Source organism: Fringilla coelebs (assembly GCF_963513975.1).
Source record: "Fringilla coelebs genome assembly, chromosome: 5".
NCBI lineage: Eukaryota > Metazoa > Chordata > Aves > Passeriformes > Fringillidae > Fringilla > Fringilla coelebs.
Genome location: NC_140033.1, coordinates 65,240,845 through 65,264,508, shown reverse-complemented (window position 1 = coordinate 65,264,508; position 23,664 = coordinate 65,240,845). Strand labels below are relative to the sequence as shown.

Here is a 23,664-nt window from a genome sequence, read left to right as displayed (position 1 = left end):
GCTGATCCATCTCCTGATGCCTGCCTGGGTTCCAGAGCAGCAGGAGCCCTTCAGCCTTCACCTCAACAGGGTTTTCAAACAGGTATCACTGCCTTGGCAAGACAGAAAGAGAATAATTTCATATTCAGAGAAAATGGAGTGAACAAAAGGCAGCCTCAAATAGGCAGCTACTTGTTTCAGTTGTTGACACGTACCCAGAAGTTTCCTTCTCTTATCACCCAAGGCTTTCAACAAACAGCACTGAAATTTGATCTTTGTTTTTTCTGATAAAAACCTGTTAGTCACTGTAGCTCTGGTGGTACTTTCCTCTTTGTCAGTAGTTTCCCAAGTCAAAATGGATGGCCTTAGCTAACCTGAAAGTCTGCACTGGTAAAAATTTTAATTTTGTGAGAGGATCGTTAGTGATTTATTTCCCTACTACTGTTAAGCTTCACAGCTGGGAAAGTGTGTTCATGCAAAAGTGTTGCTAGAAGTCCTCCTGCTGAAGACATGTAAGTGCTTATATGGGGCAATCCATCAGTAGACACTACAGACTAAATAAAAGAGGATGAAAATGTCCTTATGAAGATGTAGCATGCTCTTAAAATTAAGGCAGGGATAAAACATAGGGTTTCATAAAGAGCTTCCTACCAGTAGGGTTTTTTAAACATCCCAGTTCATATTTCAGAGAGTTATTCTCTACCTTGACCTAAGCCTCTACTATCTCCAGTATTTTCCTGGAGACATTTTCCCTTTTTTTCTTTCCCTTCTACCTTAAAGTAGTGAGAGGAATGACACAGAGAGACATGAATGGCAGGAGAAAAATTTAAAAAAAATTATGCAGAAACACACTTTTCTTCACAAGTGTTCAGTCAGCTCCTCAAAATGGGATTTCTCTTAGTGTGTTTCTCAAGGAACTGTTTTGATATGGTGGTGGAGGGAGATTGTTTTCACTGTTTTCATTCTGTGTAGAAATAATAACTATCTGCATTTATGCAGAACTTTACTGGGCCTCTGTAGGTGACACAAATAAAAAACATTTACAAGCGTCAGCAGTAGATCCTATACCATTATCACAGTATAGACAATCTGTATTTTGGGGACTCTTTTTTTCCTCCACAGATAGCTTTGTGCAGAGAACTCCGAGACCATCTGCAGAAGGAGTCCACCACAACCCCCCAACCATTGAACTGTTGCATCGCTCACGGTCGCCCATCACCAACAACCACCGTCCATCGCCAGACCCCGACCAGCGCCCGCTGAAGTCCCCCATGGACAGCACTTTCCGTCGCCTGTCCCCGGCCGACAGGATGCCGGGGACAAGGCACCAGCATGAGAACAACCAGCAGGAGCCCTATCCTCTCTCAGTGTCCCCAGTAGAAAATAACCACTGCCCGCCTCCTTCCGAGCTGCTCCAAAAGCCCTCTAGCCCTCGCCAGGAGAACACCAGGATCATCCAGCTGATGCCCAGCCCAATCATGCATCCTTTGATACTGAACCCCAGGCACTCCGATTTCAAACCACCGAGGTTGTCTGAGGATGGGCTGCACAGGGATGTCAAGCCCATCAACCTGTCCCACCGAGAAGAGTTAGCTTATATGAACCACATCATGGTGTCTGTCTCCCCTCCCGAGGACCACGCGATGCCGATCGGCAGGATAGCAGGTAAGGGACATTCTACAGGCTGCATCAAAGCTAGTGCTCTTCATTCATAACTAACCATGCTTTGTTTCAAGGGTTTCTTCTTTCCTTTTGCTACTCTGTGACATCAAGAGTTTACTGGCATTGTGCAAGTTTCACTACATCTGTGGCTTAGGCAGTGCAGTATTAATAAATGAGTTTCATGACAGGTAAGCAGAGGTGCAGAATGACTTGCCTGTGACCACAGAATGTGTAATTGCTATTGAAACATTTGCATCCTGACACTTGCCACCTCTCCACCCACTAGCAATCCATTCATTTCCCAAGATACATATCTCTGAAGCCTTGTTCTGCAAAGAGGGAGTTTTCCAAGAGTTCCATTCACATTAGTGTCCAGTCCTATGGAAATGAAGAAACCCTCTGTCAGTGGCCTTTGAAATAATGCAGTGTCAAGCCCATTATGAAGCTGGCAGGACTAATGAAATACCACCTCAGAGTCCTACTTCATAGCCTTTCCTGGGCTTCTCACATCAGGACTGTCCCTTTTTACAGAAACGAGGTTGGCTTTGTCCCACACAAACCACAGGCATTGTCTCACTTTTGTTATCGTAAATAACTGACATCACAACCACTGAATCAGGAAGCTGAGGTTACAGAAAATGTTTCTTGTACTCCAAAGGGAACCGTAAACAGGGAGAGGGGGAAGAGGAATCCAACCACTTCAGAAATATGCTGAATGCCCCTGTAACCAATTTCTTTTGAGAGATGCAAATACACACCACACCCAGAAAGATTCCATGCAGTTGTGTCAGCAGTGACCTGATGTGATCCCCAGCTCCTGTGAGGTATTACACATGTCCACAGAGCTACAAACACCTTGTTCTTTTTTGTCCTTACATGCCTTAAATTTGTTACAGATGTGGTGCTGCCTCAGCTTTAATGAGGAAGATTTTCTGTTTTCTTGAGATTTGCCACTTTTAATTCCAAAGATATATATCTTACTATGTAGTCAGGATCAAGCACAGCAAGGACCATGATCCTTTCACTAACAAAAAGATGAGTTACAGAAATGAATCCTTTGACATTTTTGCCAGGCTGACATTTCTCTCTCTCCTTTTGATTTTTATTATCCACAAAATTCTCAGCAAGTTAATAAATATACTTAAAGTCATGGCAGAGAAAATACCCTACTGGTTGCATCACTGGTAATTTCCTTCCCAGAAAGTGTTGTTGGGAGATCAAGGCAGTTAATTTTTATTTTCCAGAAGAAAACATTCTTTAAGAGTAAACCCTAGTCTGAAATAAATGTAAGAAAAAATATGGAGAGCATGTGTTGGTGTAATTTTTTACTTTACTCTTAGGAATTTTCTCACATAGTTGGGAATCTTTGGTTTCTGCACGGTGTGCAGTGGATCCAGTGACGCCAGCCCCGGTAATTCCCATGTCCTTTCTATCCCTATGTTGTTTGCAGGGCAACAGAGCCCAAGCCCTTGGAAATCTGGGCCTAACACAGTTGCTTGGCAAGTATATGTAGCCATGAAAAATGTTATCCAAAAGCTAAACCTGCAGAGTTAGGTGCTTTCACCTGCAGGCCCATGTTTTGGCTGAGACCCACAAACAAGGGTGGCATACTTGAAATAGCTGGTGAATTATTTAATGCCAGAAAAACCTGGAGTGTGTTCAAGCATTTGGTTCAGATGAGGGCAGTGTTTTATGGCCCAGGGTTGGGGAATTACAGACCTCATGGTTAGACTGATTAGATTTCTGCTGATAAATTGGCCAGTGTACTTCCATCAGTGCCCAAGTCCTTTAATTGTAAAAGCTCTCATACCTCATTTGCTGTACAGGTACAAGCTACTGCTTCTCTGGTTGGATTGTAATGGCCCCTGAACTGTAGAGACACCCTCTAAAGAGCTCACAGCTAATTTAAAGGTGATAAAACTACCAAGCATTTAGACAGCCTATGCTTCATGCCTGTCAACTTCACTGTAGCTGTTGAATTCAATGGCAGCATACTTAGGCCCCCTAGAAAGAAAGTAGCTTTCTATCTGCTTCCCACCCATCTCTCAGCTCTTGCCAATAAGTGTTTTATGTCATCATAAATGTATTTTTCATCTTAGTGTCCTCACCTTTACTGCCATAGTTAACGTGGAGGTGCTTGACCAGCCATGCTCACCACTTCAGTGTGAGAGAGACCATGAAAGGTGTGAGACATGGCTCTGAAGCTGCAAATGTACATCAGTGCAGATAAATTCTTCAAAGGGGCTTTTTAGAAATCAATGGCATTACTTCCATTTTCTTGATGAGGATGGCTGATGGGTTGGGCAGTGGAAAGATTTACCAATAGTCCAGTGCCAGAGCTAAGTACTCAACTGTTTACCCTGGTGAGAAGAGCCTTGACTTCCCATGGCTTAACCACTTGGATGCAGGTGATTTTCAGGGGAGATAGTGATGAGGAGCTACTAGGGAAGCCTGGTTGGCTGCTGACTAAAACCTTAGTCTGTGCTCCAGAACATCTTCTGTTCCCAGCTCAGGTGGTTTATATTGTACAAAAATTTTCCCTGGACTTAAGACACCTAACAGCCTCATGAATCTGTTTACTTGTAGATTGAATGTGTTTTTAAATGCAGCATGCAATTACTTGGTGCTGAGAAAGAAAGTAATGTTTTTGCTTGCTGCTATACACAAATACTCTCTTTTCAGGAGGTCAATCAATAAAGCTCTGGACTTTCTGTCAGACAAAATAATGACCTCTGCTCACTGGCTGACTAATCTTTCCCACCTTTTTATGTAATACCATTTTTCAAAATATTAATTTTACTGGTAAAGCACTTTCCCTTTTACAGCAAAGGATTTCAAGTTGAAGGTCTTATTATCTTTTCATCTAAGGCCATTTAACACTTTTCTAGCAAAGCCAGAGGCATAAAGTATCTTTATATTACTCAGTAAGGTCACATATATTATTCATTATTGGCTAGAGTTGATTTTGAAAATTGTGGTTAGCTGTCTTCTCAATACAATATGCACAAATCTTTTCCATAACTTTATCAGAACTGGAGGTCATCATCTTGAGATGACCAAGAAGCAGTTTTGCATCCCCTGTAAATACACCAGGCAAAGGATAAACTAAGTAACTCAGGCATCAGTAGTCATCTAGTTAACAGCTTGTGAAAATATGAAAAATATTAAAAACTCCCTCAAAAGGGGAGTTCAGCAGAGCAGTGTCATGGAGAGTTTTCCCTACTGGAATTGCTAATTCAAAGCAGCAACATTTTGGTAGTCAAGTCCTAACTTGGACTCTAGCAAGCAGGCATTCTATATATGGCTTACTTTTTTTTAGTAGTCAATCTTGGTTCCCCACAAACTATCTCCAAGGATATCTCTCCCTGTAGGGTGAAAATAGATACCTTTTTTTATCTTTTTTTTTTTTTTTACACAATTGCAGTTTAAATCAAGAGGGGCACCTCAAATTTGCCCTACTGCAGACTGGAAATTCTACTCCCCATGAACCTCAGACTGTGAAGATTTTGTTATCAAGGATTTTAGGGCTTTGATATCTTGTAAAAGGTACTTCCCCAAGGTGCAAGAGGCAGTTATGGGACTATCCAACTATAACAGGGTTGGTTTCATCCTAACCTTTATCACATAGAGGTTGTCTTAGAAACATCCAAATTAAGCTAATGACATGGTGGTGTTTACCTCACTTTTGATTATTTAAAACTCACTAATACAATTCTGGATATTTCTCGTGAGGGGGAATACATTGCTGAGCAGGTCCCTGAGATTTCCAGCTCCCAATGTCTTTTTCTATACCAGATCTAGGACTGAAAGGCTTGTTCACTAATCCACAGCATGCTGAAATCTGAAGGCAGTTGAGTCCTGTGCCTGGTGTTATCTATCGGTGTGCTGCTCTTATCAGCTGGGTTACCTTAGCAACTGGGCTGTATCTGACTTTATGAGCTGCTGGATTTGTTTCTTCCCCTTCAGGAGTCTGAGGAAAAGCCAGGCAATGTTTAAACTGTTGGAAGGCACATTGTCTACCATTGTGTTGGTTAGGCCCATAAAGCCATTGACTGCTGCTGGAATGAGGATAGACAGGATTCTTACCCTGCTGAAGTCGTGACAGAGGGCTGGCTCCAGACTTGCTCCTGGTTTACCTCAGCCTCTCAGTGTGCCACACATCCTGAGAGTACAGGAGTGTAGCATGAACCCCAAGGACCTGTGGCAAGGCATGTGTAAGTGACATCTCAATAAAAACAGTCTGATGGCTGAAACCAAAAATGCAGTCCCATGGTATGAGCACATCAGCCATGAATGACTCACATTCTGCTGAAATCTACAGAGCAGCACTTGGGATGGGCATAGGCTCTGAGCATGGGGAGGTCTTCCAAAGGGGTTTGGTTGTTTTGTGTGGGGACAGAGTTTGGAGGGGGAACAGAATCATGGATTCTCCTCCTTTGTTTGAAAAAATTGCTTGTGTAGGAGGGGAAAAGACAGGAGGGGACACTGGAATACCCCTTTCACAAATACAGTGCTTTAAAAAAGTGCAAATCAACTGGTACTTTTTTCTGTTTATACTCTGAAGTTGGGCTGGAAAGCTTTTAAATGAGGATAAGAAAAACTCAGCTGACTGAGCTGTCAGATTTGTAACAATAGACATTTAGAGTTAAAACATGAAAAGACACCAAACTTCAGACCACTGCACCTCAGCAGTGTCTCCTCACTACTTAGCTACTAGGACCAGAGCCCCAGTGCCCATGTCTGCTCCATATGTGTCCATTGGACATTTACAGCTGTGTCACATCATAGGATAATCTTCTGGGGTTTTTTTTTACTCATACACCAGCAAAATCCTTTGTGCAAATGCACCACATTAGTTTAGTATTTATAATGTGTTAGAACACATTAGTTTCTTTTTCTTTCTGTACAAAACAGCTGTACAGGCACAGTTTGCTATGCAATGGCATATGCTGGGAGGGAGAGAGGGAGGGAGGGAGGGAGGGAAGGAAGGAGGAAAGGAGGGAAAGGAGGCAATGAACAATTATGCCTCTGTAGTGAAGAGGGTAAAAACCAGCATCAAAGCACAACTTAGAAGTTACAGGTTTTGTAATGATACCATTAGCTCTCACAGAAGGGCTGGAAGAAATGATGAAAAAGTTAATATTGGGTACTATTGAAAGATATTTAAAGAATAATGGAGATATCAGGCAAAGACAGCCACAAAGGTAAATCTCTTAACTAATTTGCTATCTTGGTATCACCCACCTAGTGGATTGAGGGAAGGTGGTGGGTACAGTTGTTCTGCATTTTAAGGAAGCCTTTTGGTACTGCCCCTCACAGCAGGGTCAAGTTGCATGGCTGTGGGATGAGCAGGTTCCCAGTACACTGGGAACTGTCTAAGGGCAGGGCTCAGGGGGCTGTAGTGCATGGGGCCACATCTGGCTGGCAGTGTTCCACAGGGCTGTTCCACAGGGCTCACTTCTGGGGACAGTCCTGTTCAATGTATTTATCAGCGATCTGGATGCAGAAGTTGAACACACCTTTAGCAATTTTACTGATGGTACCAAAGAGGGGAGATGCTGTTGGCTCTCTTGAGGGACAAGATGCCTTGGAGAGGGATCTGTATAGATTGGAGCATTGGGCTGTGATTGATGGGCAGAAATCTGACAACTCCAGCTGATAGATTCTGCACCTCGGGTGGAGCAGTGCAGGGCACAGATAGAAATGGGGAGAGAAATGACTGGGGAGCACAGGGGGGTCAGGGGGTGCTGGTCAACACCAGGCTCAGCATGAGTCAGCAGTGTGCCCTGGCAGCAGGAGGGCAAGCCACATCTGGGGTGTATCAAACACACAGCTGATCTTCAGGACAGCACTTAACATTGCTAATACCATTGGAGCCTACCTGTGTACCCACCTAAGACTGCCAAGGCTGTCTTCTCCACTGTCATGAGTGATGAACCCAGCAGGATGTGACAGCACAGAAGTGGCTGGTGGGGCTTTGGTGACACACAGACTTTGGGGGGCAACTTTGACAGGATGGTCGCAGCAGCTGAGCAATTTCAGGTTACAGACTAGCAACCTAGAGAAAGCCAAAGCAGTGGTTCACTTTGGGAGTTCTAAGTTGTAAGTGGTAGGAGTTCAGTAGTTGTTTTCCAGGGAACTGACTTTTCTTCCTGTAGGGCAGCAGTTCATGCAAACAGTTTTGAGCCCTGCAAGGACATGAAAATCCTGGTGTAACGCTGGCCATCACTTCCATTTGGATATGACAATGATAATGTCACTGGCCTTGTTTAATCACTTGCTCTTGCAGTTTTACATTTCCACTACATGCCATGTCTTCTGGAGCCCCTGTGGAAAGCCAGACTGCTGGAGAGGCTGAAGTGTGGATGAGAGTCAAGCTCATAGAGCTCATATTCATAGGAGTTTTCATTATAACCTTGAGAGTCTTCTTAACATGGCATTAACAATTAATTTGGGCATGAAAGTGGGCCTTCCCTGCCAATTTAACTAATGACACTCAAGCTCAAACAATGGCTGAATAGCAATAGCTTGGATAGGTGGTTGTAGATTTTCTGTGAAGTGTCTTGTTTCACAGCTGTCTCATTACTATTGCACAGTTACAGGAGCAGAAAATGCAGTCTGGGCTTATTTAGATCTACTCAAAAGCCAGGACTGACCAAGCCAGAGGAAAGCTCAGGCATTTAGATTTCATTCTTCTCATTACTGTACTGTAGCACCCCTTTGCATCCCATGGCTAGACAGGTAAGTGGCTTCAGAGTACCCTAAGCATCCCTTGGGGTTAGCAGGATGTTACACTCTCTTTTGAGAAATTTGCCTTTTACTGGAAACAGGTCCCTTATTTGCCTTGTATACTGCACGCTTCCTTCAGGCTAGAGTTCTTTCAATAATTCAGATTTTCTTCTACAAAGCAAACTTGGATCACTTTGAATATTCTTAGTTAAACCAGGAGAGAACAGTTTGTTTACAGTGTTGATGCTACTTTTCACTGTCTCCAGAGACAGGCCTGTTTAAGTCTGGCTTTAATACCAATCACTTACAAGCACACAAATCAGTTTATGTTCATTCAAATGCAAACATTGAACTGGTATGGCTGTTTTCCATAAGGGAAGGGAAGGGAAGGGAAGGGAAGGGAAGGGAAGGGAAGGGAAGGGAAGGGAAGGGAAGGGAAGGGAAGGGAAGGGAAGGGAAGGGAAGGGAAGGGAAGGGAAGGGAAGGGAAGGGAAGGGAAGGGAAGGGAAGGGAAGGGAAGGGAAGGGAAGGGAAGGGAAGGGAAGGGAAGGGAAGGGAAGGGTTTAGCCATATCTCAATATGGAGTTTTAACTCCAAGAGGAGAAGGTCACATCTCAGTTTTTGGCAAGGGACCCATCAGAAATCAGCAGTTTATGGCTTATGAAGTCCCTTTAGGAGGGACTTCCTGGGAACAAACCAGGAGCTGTGTCCTCCAGCCATGCTCACACCTCCCACAGTACTCTGTGAGGTGTGAGGTCTCTCACTTCTGAGAGAACACAGAAGCGAGATTCATAGGGAGCAATCTATTACAGATAGTGATTTTCTGCACTTTCTGGAAAAAACCAGAAGTCTAAACCTAAGACTGAACTGTCAGAAGATAGTAGAGATTCTCACATTGTGGGGTTAAAAATTATTACCATTGTTGGGAATGCCTTTGCTGCAATTAAGTAATTCCTGCTTTTGCCAACTTCTCTAAAGTACAATTCTGAAGGTAAAACATCATTCTTGTTAAATTCCCATCATTAATGTGTTTGGCTGGTTTTCTGATGTCAAAGAGGTTGTGAGGTGTTTGTAAGACGTGCATGTGAACAGGCAGAGGTTGAATTATTTCCAGTCATTGCCTTTCATGGACAGTAAAGCTGAGGAAAAGCCACAGGAGAATCAGAGACAGGTTTCTTTAGCAGGAGTCTTTTCTGCCATTGTGGTGGAACAGGAAAAGAAAAGCATTTGAAGAGAATACTGAAAATGCCCATCTATTTGGTGGGGATGGAGGGATGGAGCAGACGAAGAGGAGAGGAAGAAAAAATACAAAAAATACAGTATTTTTTGTAAAGACAGATAGAACTGTCTTTAGCTTTCAAAGTCTTCATCTCTCAAATGGTCTGTGATCCATCTATTACACATTCCTTGTGATTTCAGTGCTCTTTTCTACAACCACATGAGGTATATTTTGGATCCTCCTTCCCTGTACAAGTTTTTTTGCCAAAGACAGAGCTTGGCCTCATCTTGCTCTGTTATTTTTACAACCTCACAGTACAACTGTTAGCAGCATGACTGTCTCAGGTTTCCTCTCTCCTTCTGCCTGATCTCCCACTTAGTGTTTGGGTACAAGACAGAAGCAACATGTAACTGTTGTATTGTGTGATCTGGCAACCTCTTTACTCAGCCCCAGCTTGAATTTACTGAGCTGAACAAACAGTTGTCTGTCAAGAGGTTTCTCCACAAAAAAACATTGGCTTTACTGTACCAGCTTACCATCCTGCTTCCAGCAGCAACATTCACAGGAAAAAAAACTATTTTCCCTCAGTGACCTGGACATGGATTAATAGACATTGATGACCAGAATGCTCCATCTCAGGACTGGTCAGTGCTCCGCCAGGCCTCAGAGCCATTTGAACCCTTAACCATGAGACTTGGTTACTTTTTTCTTTTGGTTTTCTGTGCTAAAATGAACATGTCTTGGCTAGATCTTGAGGCTGACTGTATCTCAACACAGGACAATGCTCCTGCAGCATGTCTGTTAAGGAAACTCCCCAGTCAGACCATTCCCAGGACTCTGACAGTGGCATTCCCAAGGTCAGAGACTTCCTGGCACTGAAAGCCCTTCCCCAGCTCCAGTGACTGTGAATTACATCAGTTCACCATTCTGACACTGTGAGCATCACCATCTTCACACACACTTCAGGTGTACTTAAAGAAACTAGAGTGCCAGAGAACTTCCAGGGTTCTATTCATTAGTTTCAGCTCTGAACAGCCATTGTTTCCTTCACTCTGAACAAATGCAGCTGAAGCACAAATCAGCTTGTAAAATAAACAGGGCTGAGCCTGGGGAACTCTTCAGCTGGTAGAAATCACAGAACCATTTAAGTCAAATGATATCATGCTGGAGAGATTTTAGGCTAACCTACACAGCAAGGAGTAAGGCCTCAGCTGATGTCAGAGGGAGTATGACAACATTCCTTTGGCATCTCTTCCTGTGTGGAGCCATGTTGGGCTCCAAGGCAGTCATCAGCCAGATCAAACACTTTTTATATAATGCTCTCCAGTGCAAGATGTGGGTGGGTCTCACAAAACATTTCTGTGGTTACAGAGGGTTTTGGTAGTTACTTCATGAAGAGGGCCAGCTCTGTACCATGGGTCCCATTTAAACAACAGAGGGCTCAGATGGAGTGTGTGCTTTAAGGAATATTTCAGATGGGGAATGTTATATCCTGAACAGAAGAGGTCTTTAGCATGCACATGCCTATATTTTTAACAGCATTATTTAGTCCTAGGGAGCACAGATGTGAGACTTCTCACTACTGCAACATGAAGATGACCTTGGCCAAATGATACTGGAGAAGTCATTTATAATGGCTGGACAAATATCAAAATACTAGAAACCTAAGATCCATAATGTTTCATGTACTGATCATTCTGAGATGGTATTTCAATTCTAAAGGATATTTATTACTATCATATAGCTATTAGGAAGTATTTATATGCTGGAATTCTTTAGGTGTGTATTCAGAAGACTCTGCCTAATCAATTAATAATAACATGCTTTTTATTAGCAGGAGTGGGAAACTGCTGCCTCTTGCACATGTAGGGCAGTGCTTATGGCAGACAATCTGAGAACCAGCTAAGTACTCTACACCTTATCACTACCTTGTACATAACTGTAAAAGTCCCTCTGGAAGCATTAGCTGCAGGAGGAAAGTTGTAGCCATACCTCTCCATTTGAAGCTGCAATTTGCCCTAATTCCCAGCTAATTACACAGCTCAGACTTGCTCAGTGTTACAGCTGAGAAAATGGTAGGGCATGGAAGTGCCAGTGTTCAGGAGCCCTTTCCGCGTTGCTGGGGCCATTCACCCAGTCCAGCTTCCCACTCCCAGCTACATCACCTTAAAGGCTCTCAGTCCCAGCTCTATCTGCAGCTGAATCTCTGTGACTGCAGAATGTACAAAGTTGAACCATTTGAGTTCACTTTAAAAAAAAGTTTGTGTGTGCTAGGGGGAAATGATGTTTCCCTGTGCTAGGGAGGCATAGTTGCTTTCTAAGTAAGCTTATTTTAGCCAAAAGGCAGGAAATCACAGCATGCCCAAACAATTTAGGTATCAGAGGTATCAGCCCTGACTCAACTCCCTGATTGAATCTCCCACACTTTTAAACTTGCTTGGCTTCAGCAATATCAATGTGCTTTTTGCCATTACTCACTAGCCAACACACACCCCTCATGCAGCAGCTCCTTCAGAGGCCTTCTGACAGCCAAGGAAGAGATTCAGTCTTCATGGAGTAATTTCCACCATCCAGACTTCCCTCATACAAGTGATTGACATTTACAAAACAACCATCCACATACAAGTCCTTCTCTCCATTTCCTCTGTCCTTCCTAAAAATACACATCACACTTTTGACCTTCCTGGAAAATGCAACTTTCTGTATCATAGAATCATAGAGCATCCTGAGTTGGAAGGCATTCACAAGGATCATCAAAGTCCAACTGCTGGCCCACACAGGGCAGCTCAAGAATCTCACCCTGTGCCTGAGCACGTTGTCTGTCATCTCCAGCAGCCTTTTGTGAAGGTGCCTCTTTTCCTAGCAGAGAAGCTCTTTTTAAAAGCATTTTCTAGCATCAGCTCTTTTTGGATTTTGACCAATTTCACAAGTTGCAGATGGGCTCTACTATAATCCAAGCTCATTACAGTCTCTAAGAGTTACCAGGTAGCCTGGACTCATTGTCTCTAATGTCCTATTAAAGATGGTCTCTGCTGGTAGATTATTTAATTAGTGATCCTCTGTCAGTCAGGGAGAACCCTCCACACCTCATATTTTTTACTCTGTAATCTGTGGAGAAAGATATGTAGGGCAACCATTTTTGGTTAAAAACAAACAAAAAGCCCTTGAGTGCCTGTGCTTAAGTTCCTAAAGGGGTCCCAAGTGAAACTAGAATGAAGGCAAGCTGCTTTAGGTCCTGTGCAAGCAAAGCTCATGCACAGCTAACATGTGCAAAGGTGCAAAGCATCAGCTGCTCCAAGATAACTAACCTGTGCTTGGAGCTCTCAGCTCTGGGGAGAAGAAATGCAGTGAGCCTGAATCTTTCCTACTGGTGTTTAATGCTTTTTATTTCCTATTTGCAGTGGCTTGAGACACAGTTACCACAGTTGCCCTCATGCTCAGTAAATTACTGCAGCTGAGTCATATATCTAAATTTGCTGATAGACAGCCATATGGTTTGAAATCAAATCTTTAAGTGGTTGTAGGAAGCAAGCAGAGTTTTCAAGGATTTTCAGTTTTATTGTTGAAGCAAACAGCAGTCTCAGATACTTGGGTGGTTGGGGTTTTTTGTGAATTCCACCGGCCTACTAAATACCTCTGCAAGTCTGAGCAGCTCAGTCAGTTGAGAAAATGGGATGGGGCCCTTGATCACTTATGATTTTTCTTGTGAAGATTTCAAGATGCAGATCTGTTTTTCTCATTTGAGGTGCATTTGTATTCAAGCTTTGCCTGAATCCATCCTAAAAACTAACTGAACAATAAAAAACCCAAATCTGCACTTGAATTTAGCTCTTCTTAGCATCTAAAGCTCTCCTTGTTTCCACCTTGACATGCCAGGTTGATTTTTTTGTGTGCTTCTTTGGTTTTCTGCAGAAGGGGGTCCAGGGTGAGTGTTTGAATGTGAGAGAGAGAGATTAAAATTAACATTGCTTATTGCAAATTATGAGGTGAAAGCAAAGAGGAGTGTAAACCATATCTCTGCAGAGCTGTAAATATGATCTGTAATTGGAGGTTGTTTGCCCTGGGTTAAACATTCAAGAATATGACAAAGCCTGACATTGACTAGCTGCTTCAGAAGCACCATCCCTCCAGCTGACTCCAAGATTCTTGCACTAAAAAAGACATTTTCTATACACTTCTTGCATTGAAAAAGTTCTGGAATGAATTGCACGTGTGTCAAAGAACCATTTAAGCAGGGCCTTACTACCCTTTTATCTGAAAACCTCCCACAATATTAAAAGGCAGAAACCAGCAGAGCAATATAATCTCCTTTGTCTTGAATCATAAATGAGGTGTAAAAAATAAGCTTTTTTCTTATGTGTGTGTGTGACTGTACGCAAAAACACTGACAGAAAGGCAATGTAAGAATTGTGTTTTGTGAATTTGTGAGAGGGGGGAAATTCAAGTGGTAGAATTCAACTTCAGTTTTCAGACCTCTCACTTAGTCCAGGGAAACTTGTGCCCAGGTTTCATTTTTTAAATTAAAACCTAGAAAAATCCCAAATGGGGATGGACATTTTTCTGTGGAAAATGTTTTTCTATGAAAAATGTTAATGAAAAGAAGGCTTTTCCAAGCAAAAACTCTTGTCTCTTGCCTTTCACATTTCTCCTCTTGTAGATGTCAGGGATGAGGTGACCATCAGGGTAGGTTTCAGCTAGAATGGGAACCTGTGGTTTTTGCCAGATGCCATCTCTTCAAAACAAAATGCTTTTATTCTTTGTAGGACTGGCAGGAAGAGAATAAAGCAAAGACACTGGCAAACTAAACTCTGGGTTTAGAGACAGTACTGGTGTCAGAGATAATCCTTGCAGTTTGGAAGTGGAAAAAGAACTTGAAAATTTCTGTCCATTTCAGGTGTGCTCACTAATTGTGTTATTCATATCCTTTCTCAAAAAGTATTTTATATTCCCATGTCATCATGCCCATTATAACAGGTGCCAGCCCCAGACAGACAGACAGGAATAGAAAGATGGGCTGACAAGAATCTATTTAGCATTTAGAAGCTGGATGTCTTTGGTTGGCAGCCCTTGAACAACTCTAACAAGCCATTTCTCAGAGGCTGCTATTGCTTTTAAAGTGAAATGCCACCCCACAGCCACCTCAGAAATCTGGATAGCTGAGCTGCGCAAACCCTGTTGTTTCTCACAGCAGCATACCCCCAGCTCTGTACAATTCACATTCCATATTCCCAGTTATTCTGTGCTGCACACACACATTGCAAACAGGAAGTAGGAGCAGCTCAGTTCTTGGCTTCCTCAGTCTCAAGAGACTGCCATGAAACTGAAAAACACTAAACTAAAACTTAAGTGTCTGTTAGACCTTTAATTAGCGACCTAAGGAGTGTTTGCCAGGAGGAAATTTGAATTCAATTATCCAAATAGAAAGTATTTAACCTCTCAATAGCACTCAAGTAATTATAATGCTTAGGTGTTGTTTCTTTTCAGGAACCTTAAAAAGTAAAACAAAAAATGAAATTGAAAATGGGAGAAGCTGTCAGTTTTATATCACATGGAGTCTACAAAGGAAAGCTGTAATATTGCTCATGCTTTAGACTCACATGTTAGCACAGAAAGGGGCAGCCTCAAGCAGGGAGAGCAGGTTGCAGGATTTGTGATTTCTCCACTAAAACAGCCAGCAACAGCATCAGGGCCAACAGTGTGAGCTTTATGTGCTTCAGTACAACCATAAACACACAACTAAGACCAGCAGATCATCTCTCACAGCTTTTGATGAGATGGAGATGCTCTGTCAGTGTCAGGAGAACTGGGATGCATTAGAAGAGGCTGTATATTCCAGTCCATTTTGCAAACATTCCTCAATACCAGCCAAGCCATTTTCATTTCAGGTTGCAGCAGCTGTTTCAGCCCTGATCCCAACTGTCCTTTCACTATACACCCATCCACCCAAGAAGTTTCCAGAATTAATCATAAGGGGAAAAAAAAGGAAAAGTAATTATTTTCTTGCTTCTCTCTTCACAGACTGTAGGTTGCTTTGGGATTATGTTTATCAGCTGCTTTCTGACAGCCGGTACGAAAATTTCATCCGATGGGAAGATAAGGAATCCAAAATCTTTCGGATAGTGGATCCCAATGGGCTGGCCCGGCTGTGGGGAAACCACAAGGTAAGGAAGCAATGCCATTTTCCTCCTGTAGCACTTTGCCTCTTGTAGCATCACAGGATTCAGTTATAAGCAGAGGGAAAGAAGAAAAGATGGCATATAAATTACTACTGGAAAACTGTAATCTTTTATTCTATGTACATTAGAAATACAAAGCATCCATCCTGAAGCACTAAAGCCTATTCTTCCTATAGAGAACTTGTTGGTTTGGTTTAAAGACCTTTAGTTATAACTGCATGTAATTATAAAACTATAAAGAGTGCAAGAATGGACAATCCTTCTCTCTCAAGGCATCTTACTTCTCAAAACCTGATGCTGAGGATATTCTGGTGAGATGTAGTTTACAAGGAGCTCTGTACTACAGAGCAGAAGCTTTCTGTGTTCCTGTCTGCAGCAACTCCCAGATTCCACAGGCTGCCCTGTGACAGACACCAAATGCTGCAGGATTATGTATTTTCTTCTAAGAGGGCAGGCCCTGGTTTGTTCCTGGAAAGCCATTACTGATTTTTATAGTTTGGGGCTGAGTCATGTATAGATATTTCTGTATATGTATATAAGTATATTCATATGAATGTATGAATAGTCAGCAAAGAGAAATCGTGCTTGACCACTGTGATATCCATCCACAGCAAAATGATTGGCTCAGTGGATTGAGGGAGAAGGGTGGATATACCTTATCTTAATTTTAGAAAGGCTTTTGAAACTGTCTCGTAACAGCTTCAAAGACAGACTGATTAATGACCTAGACAAGAATACAGTGAGGTAGATTGAAAACTGGCTGATCTACTGGGCTGCAAAGATGGTGATCAATGGCACAAAATCCAGTCACTAGTCATTTTACCCCAGGGATTGATTCTGGGGGCAGTACTGTATGTCTGTTAATGACCTGGATGATGGGACAGATTCTCAGCAACACAAAACTCTGGGAGGAGTGGCTGATACACCAGAAGGTTGTGCTGTCATCTGCGTGGTTCTGAACATGCTGTAGATATGGGCTAATGGGAAGTTTATTACCAACCTGCACATTAATAATTGGGCCATGCCATCAGGTTTCATGCTGGGTGTCTAAAACTGAAGCTCCTTCAGACTATTGGCCACTGGGGCAACACAGTGGCCTTTCAGCATATAAGAAATGGAAGAAGCACAAACAGTATTTCAGGGAGGTTCCCAATGAGGAGTCTAGATTTTGCAGGGAAAACTTTGTCCCTGTCAGTGTTTCATTGCCACAGGAGTTCTTGATGTGGTCTCCCATTGCAGAGCTATTGTAGTAGGGCAAGCAGAGGGGGTCTGCTCTTACTGGGTGTTTTAGGCAGGTGGATCAGTCTCCTTTGATGAAGCCAAATTCCTGACATGGAGACTCCCAGAACAAAAACGTGCTTCTCCTGGTTCAGCGTTTCTTGCCCATGGCAAGGCGGCTGCTGTACCCTCGTGCACACACAGCTCACAGCTTTGCCAGCAGAGTTGTTTCTCTGCTGGGAGTCTCTGCCAGACAGCAACCACTGCTCCTTCATGTAGACATAGCCTAAGGGGCTGATTCTCCTCTTCCAAGTCCTTAATTTGGGGACAGCTCTGCTGCCAGTGCCTATCACTTCTTCCTTGTGACTCTCAGCTTCAGCAGAGCCATCTCCTCTGGGGGCTGAGGAAGGTTTTAATGAATCATCTCACACTTCAGTATACCTCAGTGCTCTGGCCATGGCCTTTGGGGCCAACAGCTCCCAGAATGAAGGGGGGGATCTGTCACAGAAACGGATGTACAACCCAACTGGTTTCTTGGTTTACACCTGTGTAACAAGAGGAGAAACAGGCTATCAGTCCCCACGGTGCTCTGTGAGCATTAACTGGTTAATGCAGGGGAATCCCAGAGGAACAGTGCTCCAAGCAGGGATTGCTGACAGATTCAGTCTATTAGCCACTACTCCCAGGCTTTTACAAAAGGTGTTTTCATTAAGAACAGGCCTGTCACATCCCACTTGGCATGAGCATCTCCCTCCACCTAATGTCTCCTCTTGTAGTTAATTAAGTCTTTTGTTATCGGTGTTTCAAGAAACTGTAGAAAGGCCTTGCTTGGAATTCTCGTTAAACTCCTTGCTTAAATTGCCCTGTGTGGAAAGAGACCCACAAAACGTAGGTGGTGAGGGCTGTGGGGGCAGAATGGGCCTGCAAACAGCAAAAAATGATACATGTAATTTCTTGTTCTGTCTTGGTTACTTTCGATAGCTGTGATAGTTCTGCCACTCATTTTGGGACTTAGGAAGGTTTTAATGAATCATCTCACCACTTTTTTCCTTTTTTCTTCTGAAAAAAACAGAACAGAACAAATATGACTTATGAGAAAATGTCCAGAGCCCTACGCCACTACTACAAACTAAATATTATCCGGAAGGAGCCAGGACAAAGGCTTTTGTTCAGGTAATCTTCTTTCTTTGCCATTTCTTTCTATGGACAGTTAGTTTTTGAGGATGGAAGATGGAATTGTGTGTGGGATACCTCACTGCCACAGTTATAACACAGGTGAAGATGGCTATACATTTGTAAAAGCTGTATAGAGCAGTGCTTCCCAGCTTTTAAGGCAGCCACACCAATTTACAAAAAACACAGGCTTGTCTCAATGATCAGTGGAGACAATAGAAGTCTTTTCACTGCTTTGTGCAGGCTGTGCCATTGTTCAAGACCTTAGATAAATGGGCTCAGTCAAACTGCTGGAAAACCTACTCCAAATGGACTTCTCAAATACAGCTGCCTGTGAAAGCTGAGCAGGGATCAGGCATTTCCTCAAGGACATGACAGAAGAGAAACACTCGATGACCACATCTTTGGTGCTGCCTTGGAGTAAGAGAGGGAGCTGCAAGAGCTGTTCATAAAACCCAGCACACCTGATTGGATGATACAACCAAGAATTTAGGAAATAGAGCCTGAAACAGCATTAAAGCAGGGAACTACTTGTACAAACTTGAGTGCAGATGACACAGAGTGAGAGCACTCCACTCCTCTTCAGACAACACCAGCAAATCCTAGTGCACATCTGAACCTCAGAGCACTGAACTCAGACCAAAGACTGCTTTGCTGTCAGTGGCCTGGATCTAGCAGTGTGTTTGGACATGATAACAATAGGAAGGCAGTCTTGGAATTTGTTTTCTTAAATAGCTACAGAACTGCATTAGCACTCAAACTCTCTTCAGCTGAAAAGGTTCTCTGGAATGACTTGTTTACGTCAGCTCTTAGAAGGAAACATAGATGTAGGAAGGAGAGAAGGAAAGAAGCAGTCATGGGCAAAATCAAGTGTTCAGTAGTAAATTTTTTTCTGGTGGAAAGTTAAAACAAGGTTGCTCCATCAGTACCAAGGGTATCTGTATCTCTGTGGCCTTGTGTGAAGACTGCATTGCCCTAGGGGAATTCCTGATGCTGAACATTGAACGTGCTTCTCTTGAAGCCTTCCCTTCAGTGGGGGCATACACAAAACAGGAATCCATCTCTTCTCAACTAGGCTGCCTGTTTTCTCAAAACCATTGTAACTTAATGCCCTAGGAGACCTCACTTGCTCTGTCAGACTTGGCCAATTTGACCAACAGATTCAAAGGTCACTAGAGAGCATAAAACATGAGCTATATAAACTTCAATTCCTTTGGAAACTGGGAAAAAAAACCCCAGCAAAACATTTCTTTGCACAATTCCCAATAAAAACTTTTTGATGTTGTTTTCTTAGACCTATTTATATCTGAAGAGAAAAAGAACAGCTGCAAAAAATCAAGTTATTAATGTGCCTTTCTTGGCTATTCCTTGCAAGCAGAGAAAAAATAGGAAATATATGCAGGCAGTTGTCATCTGCAGATATCTGTATGGAGCTTTAAGATGGAGTCAAAAGGATTTCTAATAGGTTGGCTGGGTGTCTTTTGCAACAAAATAGGTCACAGATAGTGTGTCTTAATTTTCATGCAGTTCTGGGTTGGGTTGTTTTCTGCTTGTTTTTTTTTTTTAATGTAACCAAATGCTATTAGAAATGCTCAGACTGTGGTTTCCTTGACGTGGCTTAAAGCACAGACCAGAAGGAATACCCAAAGTCCTCTGGTGCAGCTCACATCAGCCCATGCCCCACATGGAAAGGGGAGTGGGTCCCATGGCAGTGGGACCACTCTGTGTTTTGATTTCATCGTCATGCAAGATCAACAGGATAGTCACAGGGTTTAAATCAGGGCACAGTCTGGCTGTGGGCATTGGTGCAGTGTGTAGCCAGGCACTGATTCACCACTCCTGAATACAAGTTTTTCACCACTGTAACACTGTTTGTTGCAGCAGCATTTTTCCAGCAGTGACACAGCAGTGAGTCATAGCCCTTTTTCTTCCCCCTAAATGCATATATGCACATGATTTCCAAAATTAGAAGGGATGGCAAAAGGTTAGTTCCAGGCTATGCTGTGTTTGCTGAGAGGCTCTAGCAGTGACCATTCTGAGTCAGTGCTAGTAACGAGGCTCCTGCTGGTTGTTTTTGTTTTCACTGGGGCAAGGATACTGAGCATATCATCAACCTGAAATTAAATCAGCTCTTACAATTGACACATTTCATACTGCTGCATGTTAACCAGTACGTTGTTAATGAAAGACTGTGAAATTTTGTACCACTTCCAGCATAAACATCTTTCATCCTAATTTCTCCAGAAGTGCTTGGGAGTTGGGAAACTGATTTGTGTTGAAACCAGTGTTTCATTCTTCCTGTGCCACTCTCTCTTCCTACATCATAAAATTGAAAATGAGAAATCAGAGCCTTTCTGTGCTACCTCTGTGCAGTAGTACACAATAGAGTCCTGACAAAAACCAAGACTGCAGACTTAAACTGCAAGAAAGGATGTCCTTTCTCATTTCCTGCTGCTGCCATGCCTCCCCAGAGGCAGTTTCTGTCTCCAGCACCCTGCAGACTTACTGCCTTGACACACTGGTGCTGGGAGCCATGGCATTCATTACAGAGGATACTGCCTCACTGCAGCCACACTTTCTACAAGCACACATGAAGAGACTGCCTTTGCTTACAGTTCTCTAGCCCTAAACCTTTTTCCTTCAGGGCTTTTTCCATTCCTGGAACTTGTTCTGAATTGGACCTTGGCTTTTCCGCCCCCCCCCTGCTCCTTTGGTGTTTCATGTTCTTCTCACTCATCTACACGCACGCCTGCACAAACCAGTAACCCTGTGCCTCTCCACACCTTGCAAGGGCTTGTGCTTTGAAATATGCTGATCATAAACATCTTTCATGTCTCTGTCACCAGACACCACACATGAGTGTACCTGGGCCAAGCTGTCATCTGACATGAAAACAGCAAACAATAAGAGGGAGAAGAAATAAATATAATTATTTGGAAAAATCAGTGGGGTTTGTTCAGATTTGGGCTTTCAAGAAGCCAGGGTAAAGGCCGGTGATTTCTTTGTTTCCTTTCAAGGTATGGAGGAGGGAAGACACCTGGGGAGAAGCTGGGAATTCCCAAGGCTTTGGGAGGATACAGCAAAGATTATATTAAGAGTTGTAGAGCTCAGGGGTCTCAACAACTTGATGAAGATAAAAGCTGAGACCCCTGAGAAATGCACTTATTTCTCTGTGTTGCAGGTTCATGAAGACCCCAGATGAGATCATGAGTGGCCGGACAGACCGCCTGGAGCACCTTGAATCCCAGGAACTGGATGAACAAATATACCAAGAAGATGAGTGCTGAAGGAAACAGGTGCAGCACCTCTGTGGGTCCAGGGGAGAAACATCAGCCTGACGGTCGGCACGGTTTGGGAGGGGAAGCAACAGCACAGGAGCAGTACTTGAGGTCGCTGCTTAGCTTGAAGACCACGCAGGACCTGAAGCACCTTAACAAAGCAAACTCACCGGCAGAAGTGGTGCTGGCAGGAAAGCCAAGGGGAGAAAGCCTGGACTTATGCACTACTTCACTGTTCCTACAAAGTTTCCCTTGAGTTTTTTCTTTCTTTTTGGTTTGTTTCAGTTTTGGGGGTTTTTGTCATTTTTTTCCCTAATAAACATGCAGTTTGACTTTCCTTATCTCACATAGGACAAGACATCAGATTATGCTTCTTCTTTTTTGGTTTTTTGTTTTTGGAAGGCTTTCCTATGGAAATAGAGTGCTTTTATTTTCTGTGCAAGTCTCATGACACAACACTGCATAAACAATAGCAACACAGAAGGGATTTGCTCAAGGCTTCCAGTTTGCTTGGATCAATTTATATGTGCTGCCACTGGGAAATGTGTTGAAGCTACCAAAAGAATTTCTCGCACATACCTGTCAAATGAAGAGGAGATACCCTTCAGATGTAGGCTGGGCTGTCAGCCCAGCATAGCTTGGGCTCACAAAGAGTACTCTGAGTGGCTGTTAACTGCTGGAATATGGACCAAAACCAATCACCTAAGTGCTCCAGAGAGGAGAAAAATAAATGTGACAAACCTCTGCAAGTGACTATCAGTTAACATTTTCCCTCCTTCTAGCCAAGAAGGGGTAGAATGGAGGAGGGGGAAGGGAGGGTGGGGACAAATACATATATATGTGTGTATATATATCTAAAAGTTCCATATATATATATATAAAAATATATATGTAATCCCCCCCAGTATATTCACAATGCAGAGTTGTGAATTTCAGTTCAGAGTTTTCTATAAAAAGAAAGACTGAAGCATCTGTAATTACAGAAGGAAGGGGTGTTTCTCATACCTGCTAGCAGTTTTGGGGTGAAAGGTGAAGGACTGTTCCTTACATCATAGGGAGAAAGCAAAGGGACTCATCACATGGTTTGTATTACTCAGAAGCCTCTCCAGGATCATTTTGTGCTGCTGGAGAGGTAGATGATTCACCACTCCAAAATCTGATGTTAGAGAACTAGAGACCAAATAGCTATACTTATATCTTGTAATTGATTTTGGCTTTGTTTTGGGATTTGGTTTTTTTTTTTATGCCTCCCACTGCCCTCCCCCATCCTACAGCTCTGCCGTCAAGGAAGCTTGTTCCAGCTTGCCTGTTTTTAACATGATTTAAGACAAGAGAAAAACAAACCCTACAGCTGTGTTGCTTTCTTGGTTTGGGTTCTTGTTCTGGTTGGAAGGTGCCTCCATTTGGTTTGCTGCACTGAGGGTGCTTGGCATGAGGCAAAGAGCTATGCCTAGTTTGGTCACAAAAAGCTCAGCAGTCCTTGATGCCCAAACAAGAGAAACTGCTGGCCTGTTTAATTTCACAGCTTGGACCACCAGGACAGGAATGTCTGTGGTGTCCAGTGATCCATCAGCAGGGTCCTTTGAATGGAAGGAAGATCTAGCAGGAGAAATTATGCTTGCAGAGGGAGAAGGTTTATAGGAAAACTGCAGGAATCACATGGTGCCTGAAAGAAAGCACGTCCACAGCAGTGCATTAAAAGCAGAAAGCCTCTTTAATGGAAACATAAAAGAAACTAGATCTGGAAAAAAATCAAAAGGCTAATCTAATCCATTTCAACCAAAAAACAAGGTACATTCCCATGATAGAGCTTTTATCAGCTATTAAACCAACACGACATTTGCTCTTTCCACGTACTTAACAGGAGGGTTAATCTATCCAGGGAAAAATGGCACTCTGCAATGAACAGTGTCCCCTGAGTTTAAACAGAGATAGGCCAATCTCACCAAAGACTTAATATTGAGTCACAGGTCATAGAAGGAACAGCTTTGTTAAGGGTGTAGATAAGCATCGTACAACAAGGAGAGATTTTTCTGAGCCAGTATCTGATGAGGAATGACAGGGTGTACATTTCTCCCTGAGCTTTTCCCAGGCACATTTTTCTATAAAATCACAGTAAGTTACAAGTCCCAGCACACCACGTACTTGATCTGCTCTGCCTCAAAATAATGGACAAGAGAGTGTTTTTTAGCAATGTGTCACCTGTCTCTGGCTTGACTCTGAAGTCCTT

At 43.0% G+C, this 23,664-nt stretch overlaps 1 protein-coding gene across 3 annotated transcripts in view; it reads left to right on the top strand.

The window, feature by feature from the left end:
- ETV6 (ETS variant transcription factor 6) overlaps positions 1–22,188 on the top strand; it is a 122,927-nt gene extending 100,739 nt beyond the window's left edge. For all 3 annotated transcript variants that reach the window (XM_084206361.1, XM_084206360.1, XM_084206362.1), the window contains exons 5-8: positions 1,102–1,644; positions 15,608–15,750; positions 18,056–18,156; positions 21,338–22,188. In XM_084206361.1, coding sequence (XP_084062487.1) covers positions 1,102–1,644; positions 15,608–15,750; positions 18,056–18,156; positions 21,338–21,443 — 893 coding nt within the window. In that variant the 3' untranslated portion in view covers positions 21,444–22,188. The remainder of the gene's footprint in view (positions 1–1,101; positions 1,645–15,607; positions 15,751–18,055; positions 18,157–21,337) is intronic.
- The last annotated feature ends 1,476 nt before the right edge of the window (positions 22,189–23,664 follow it).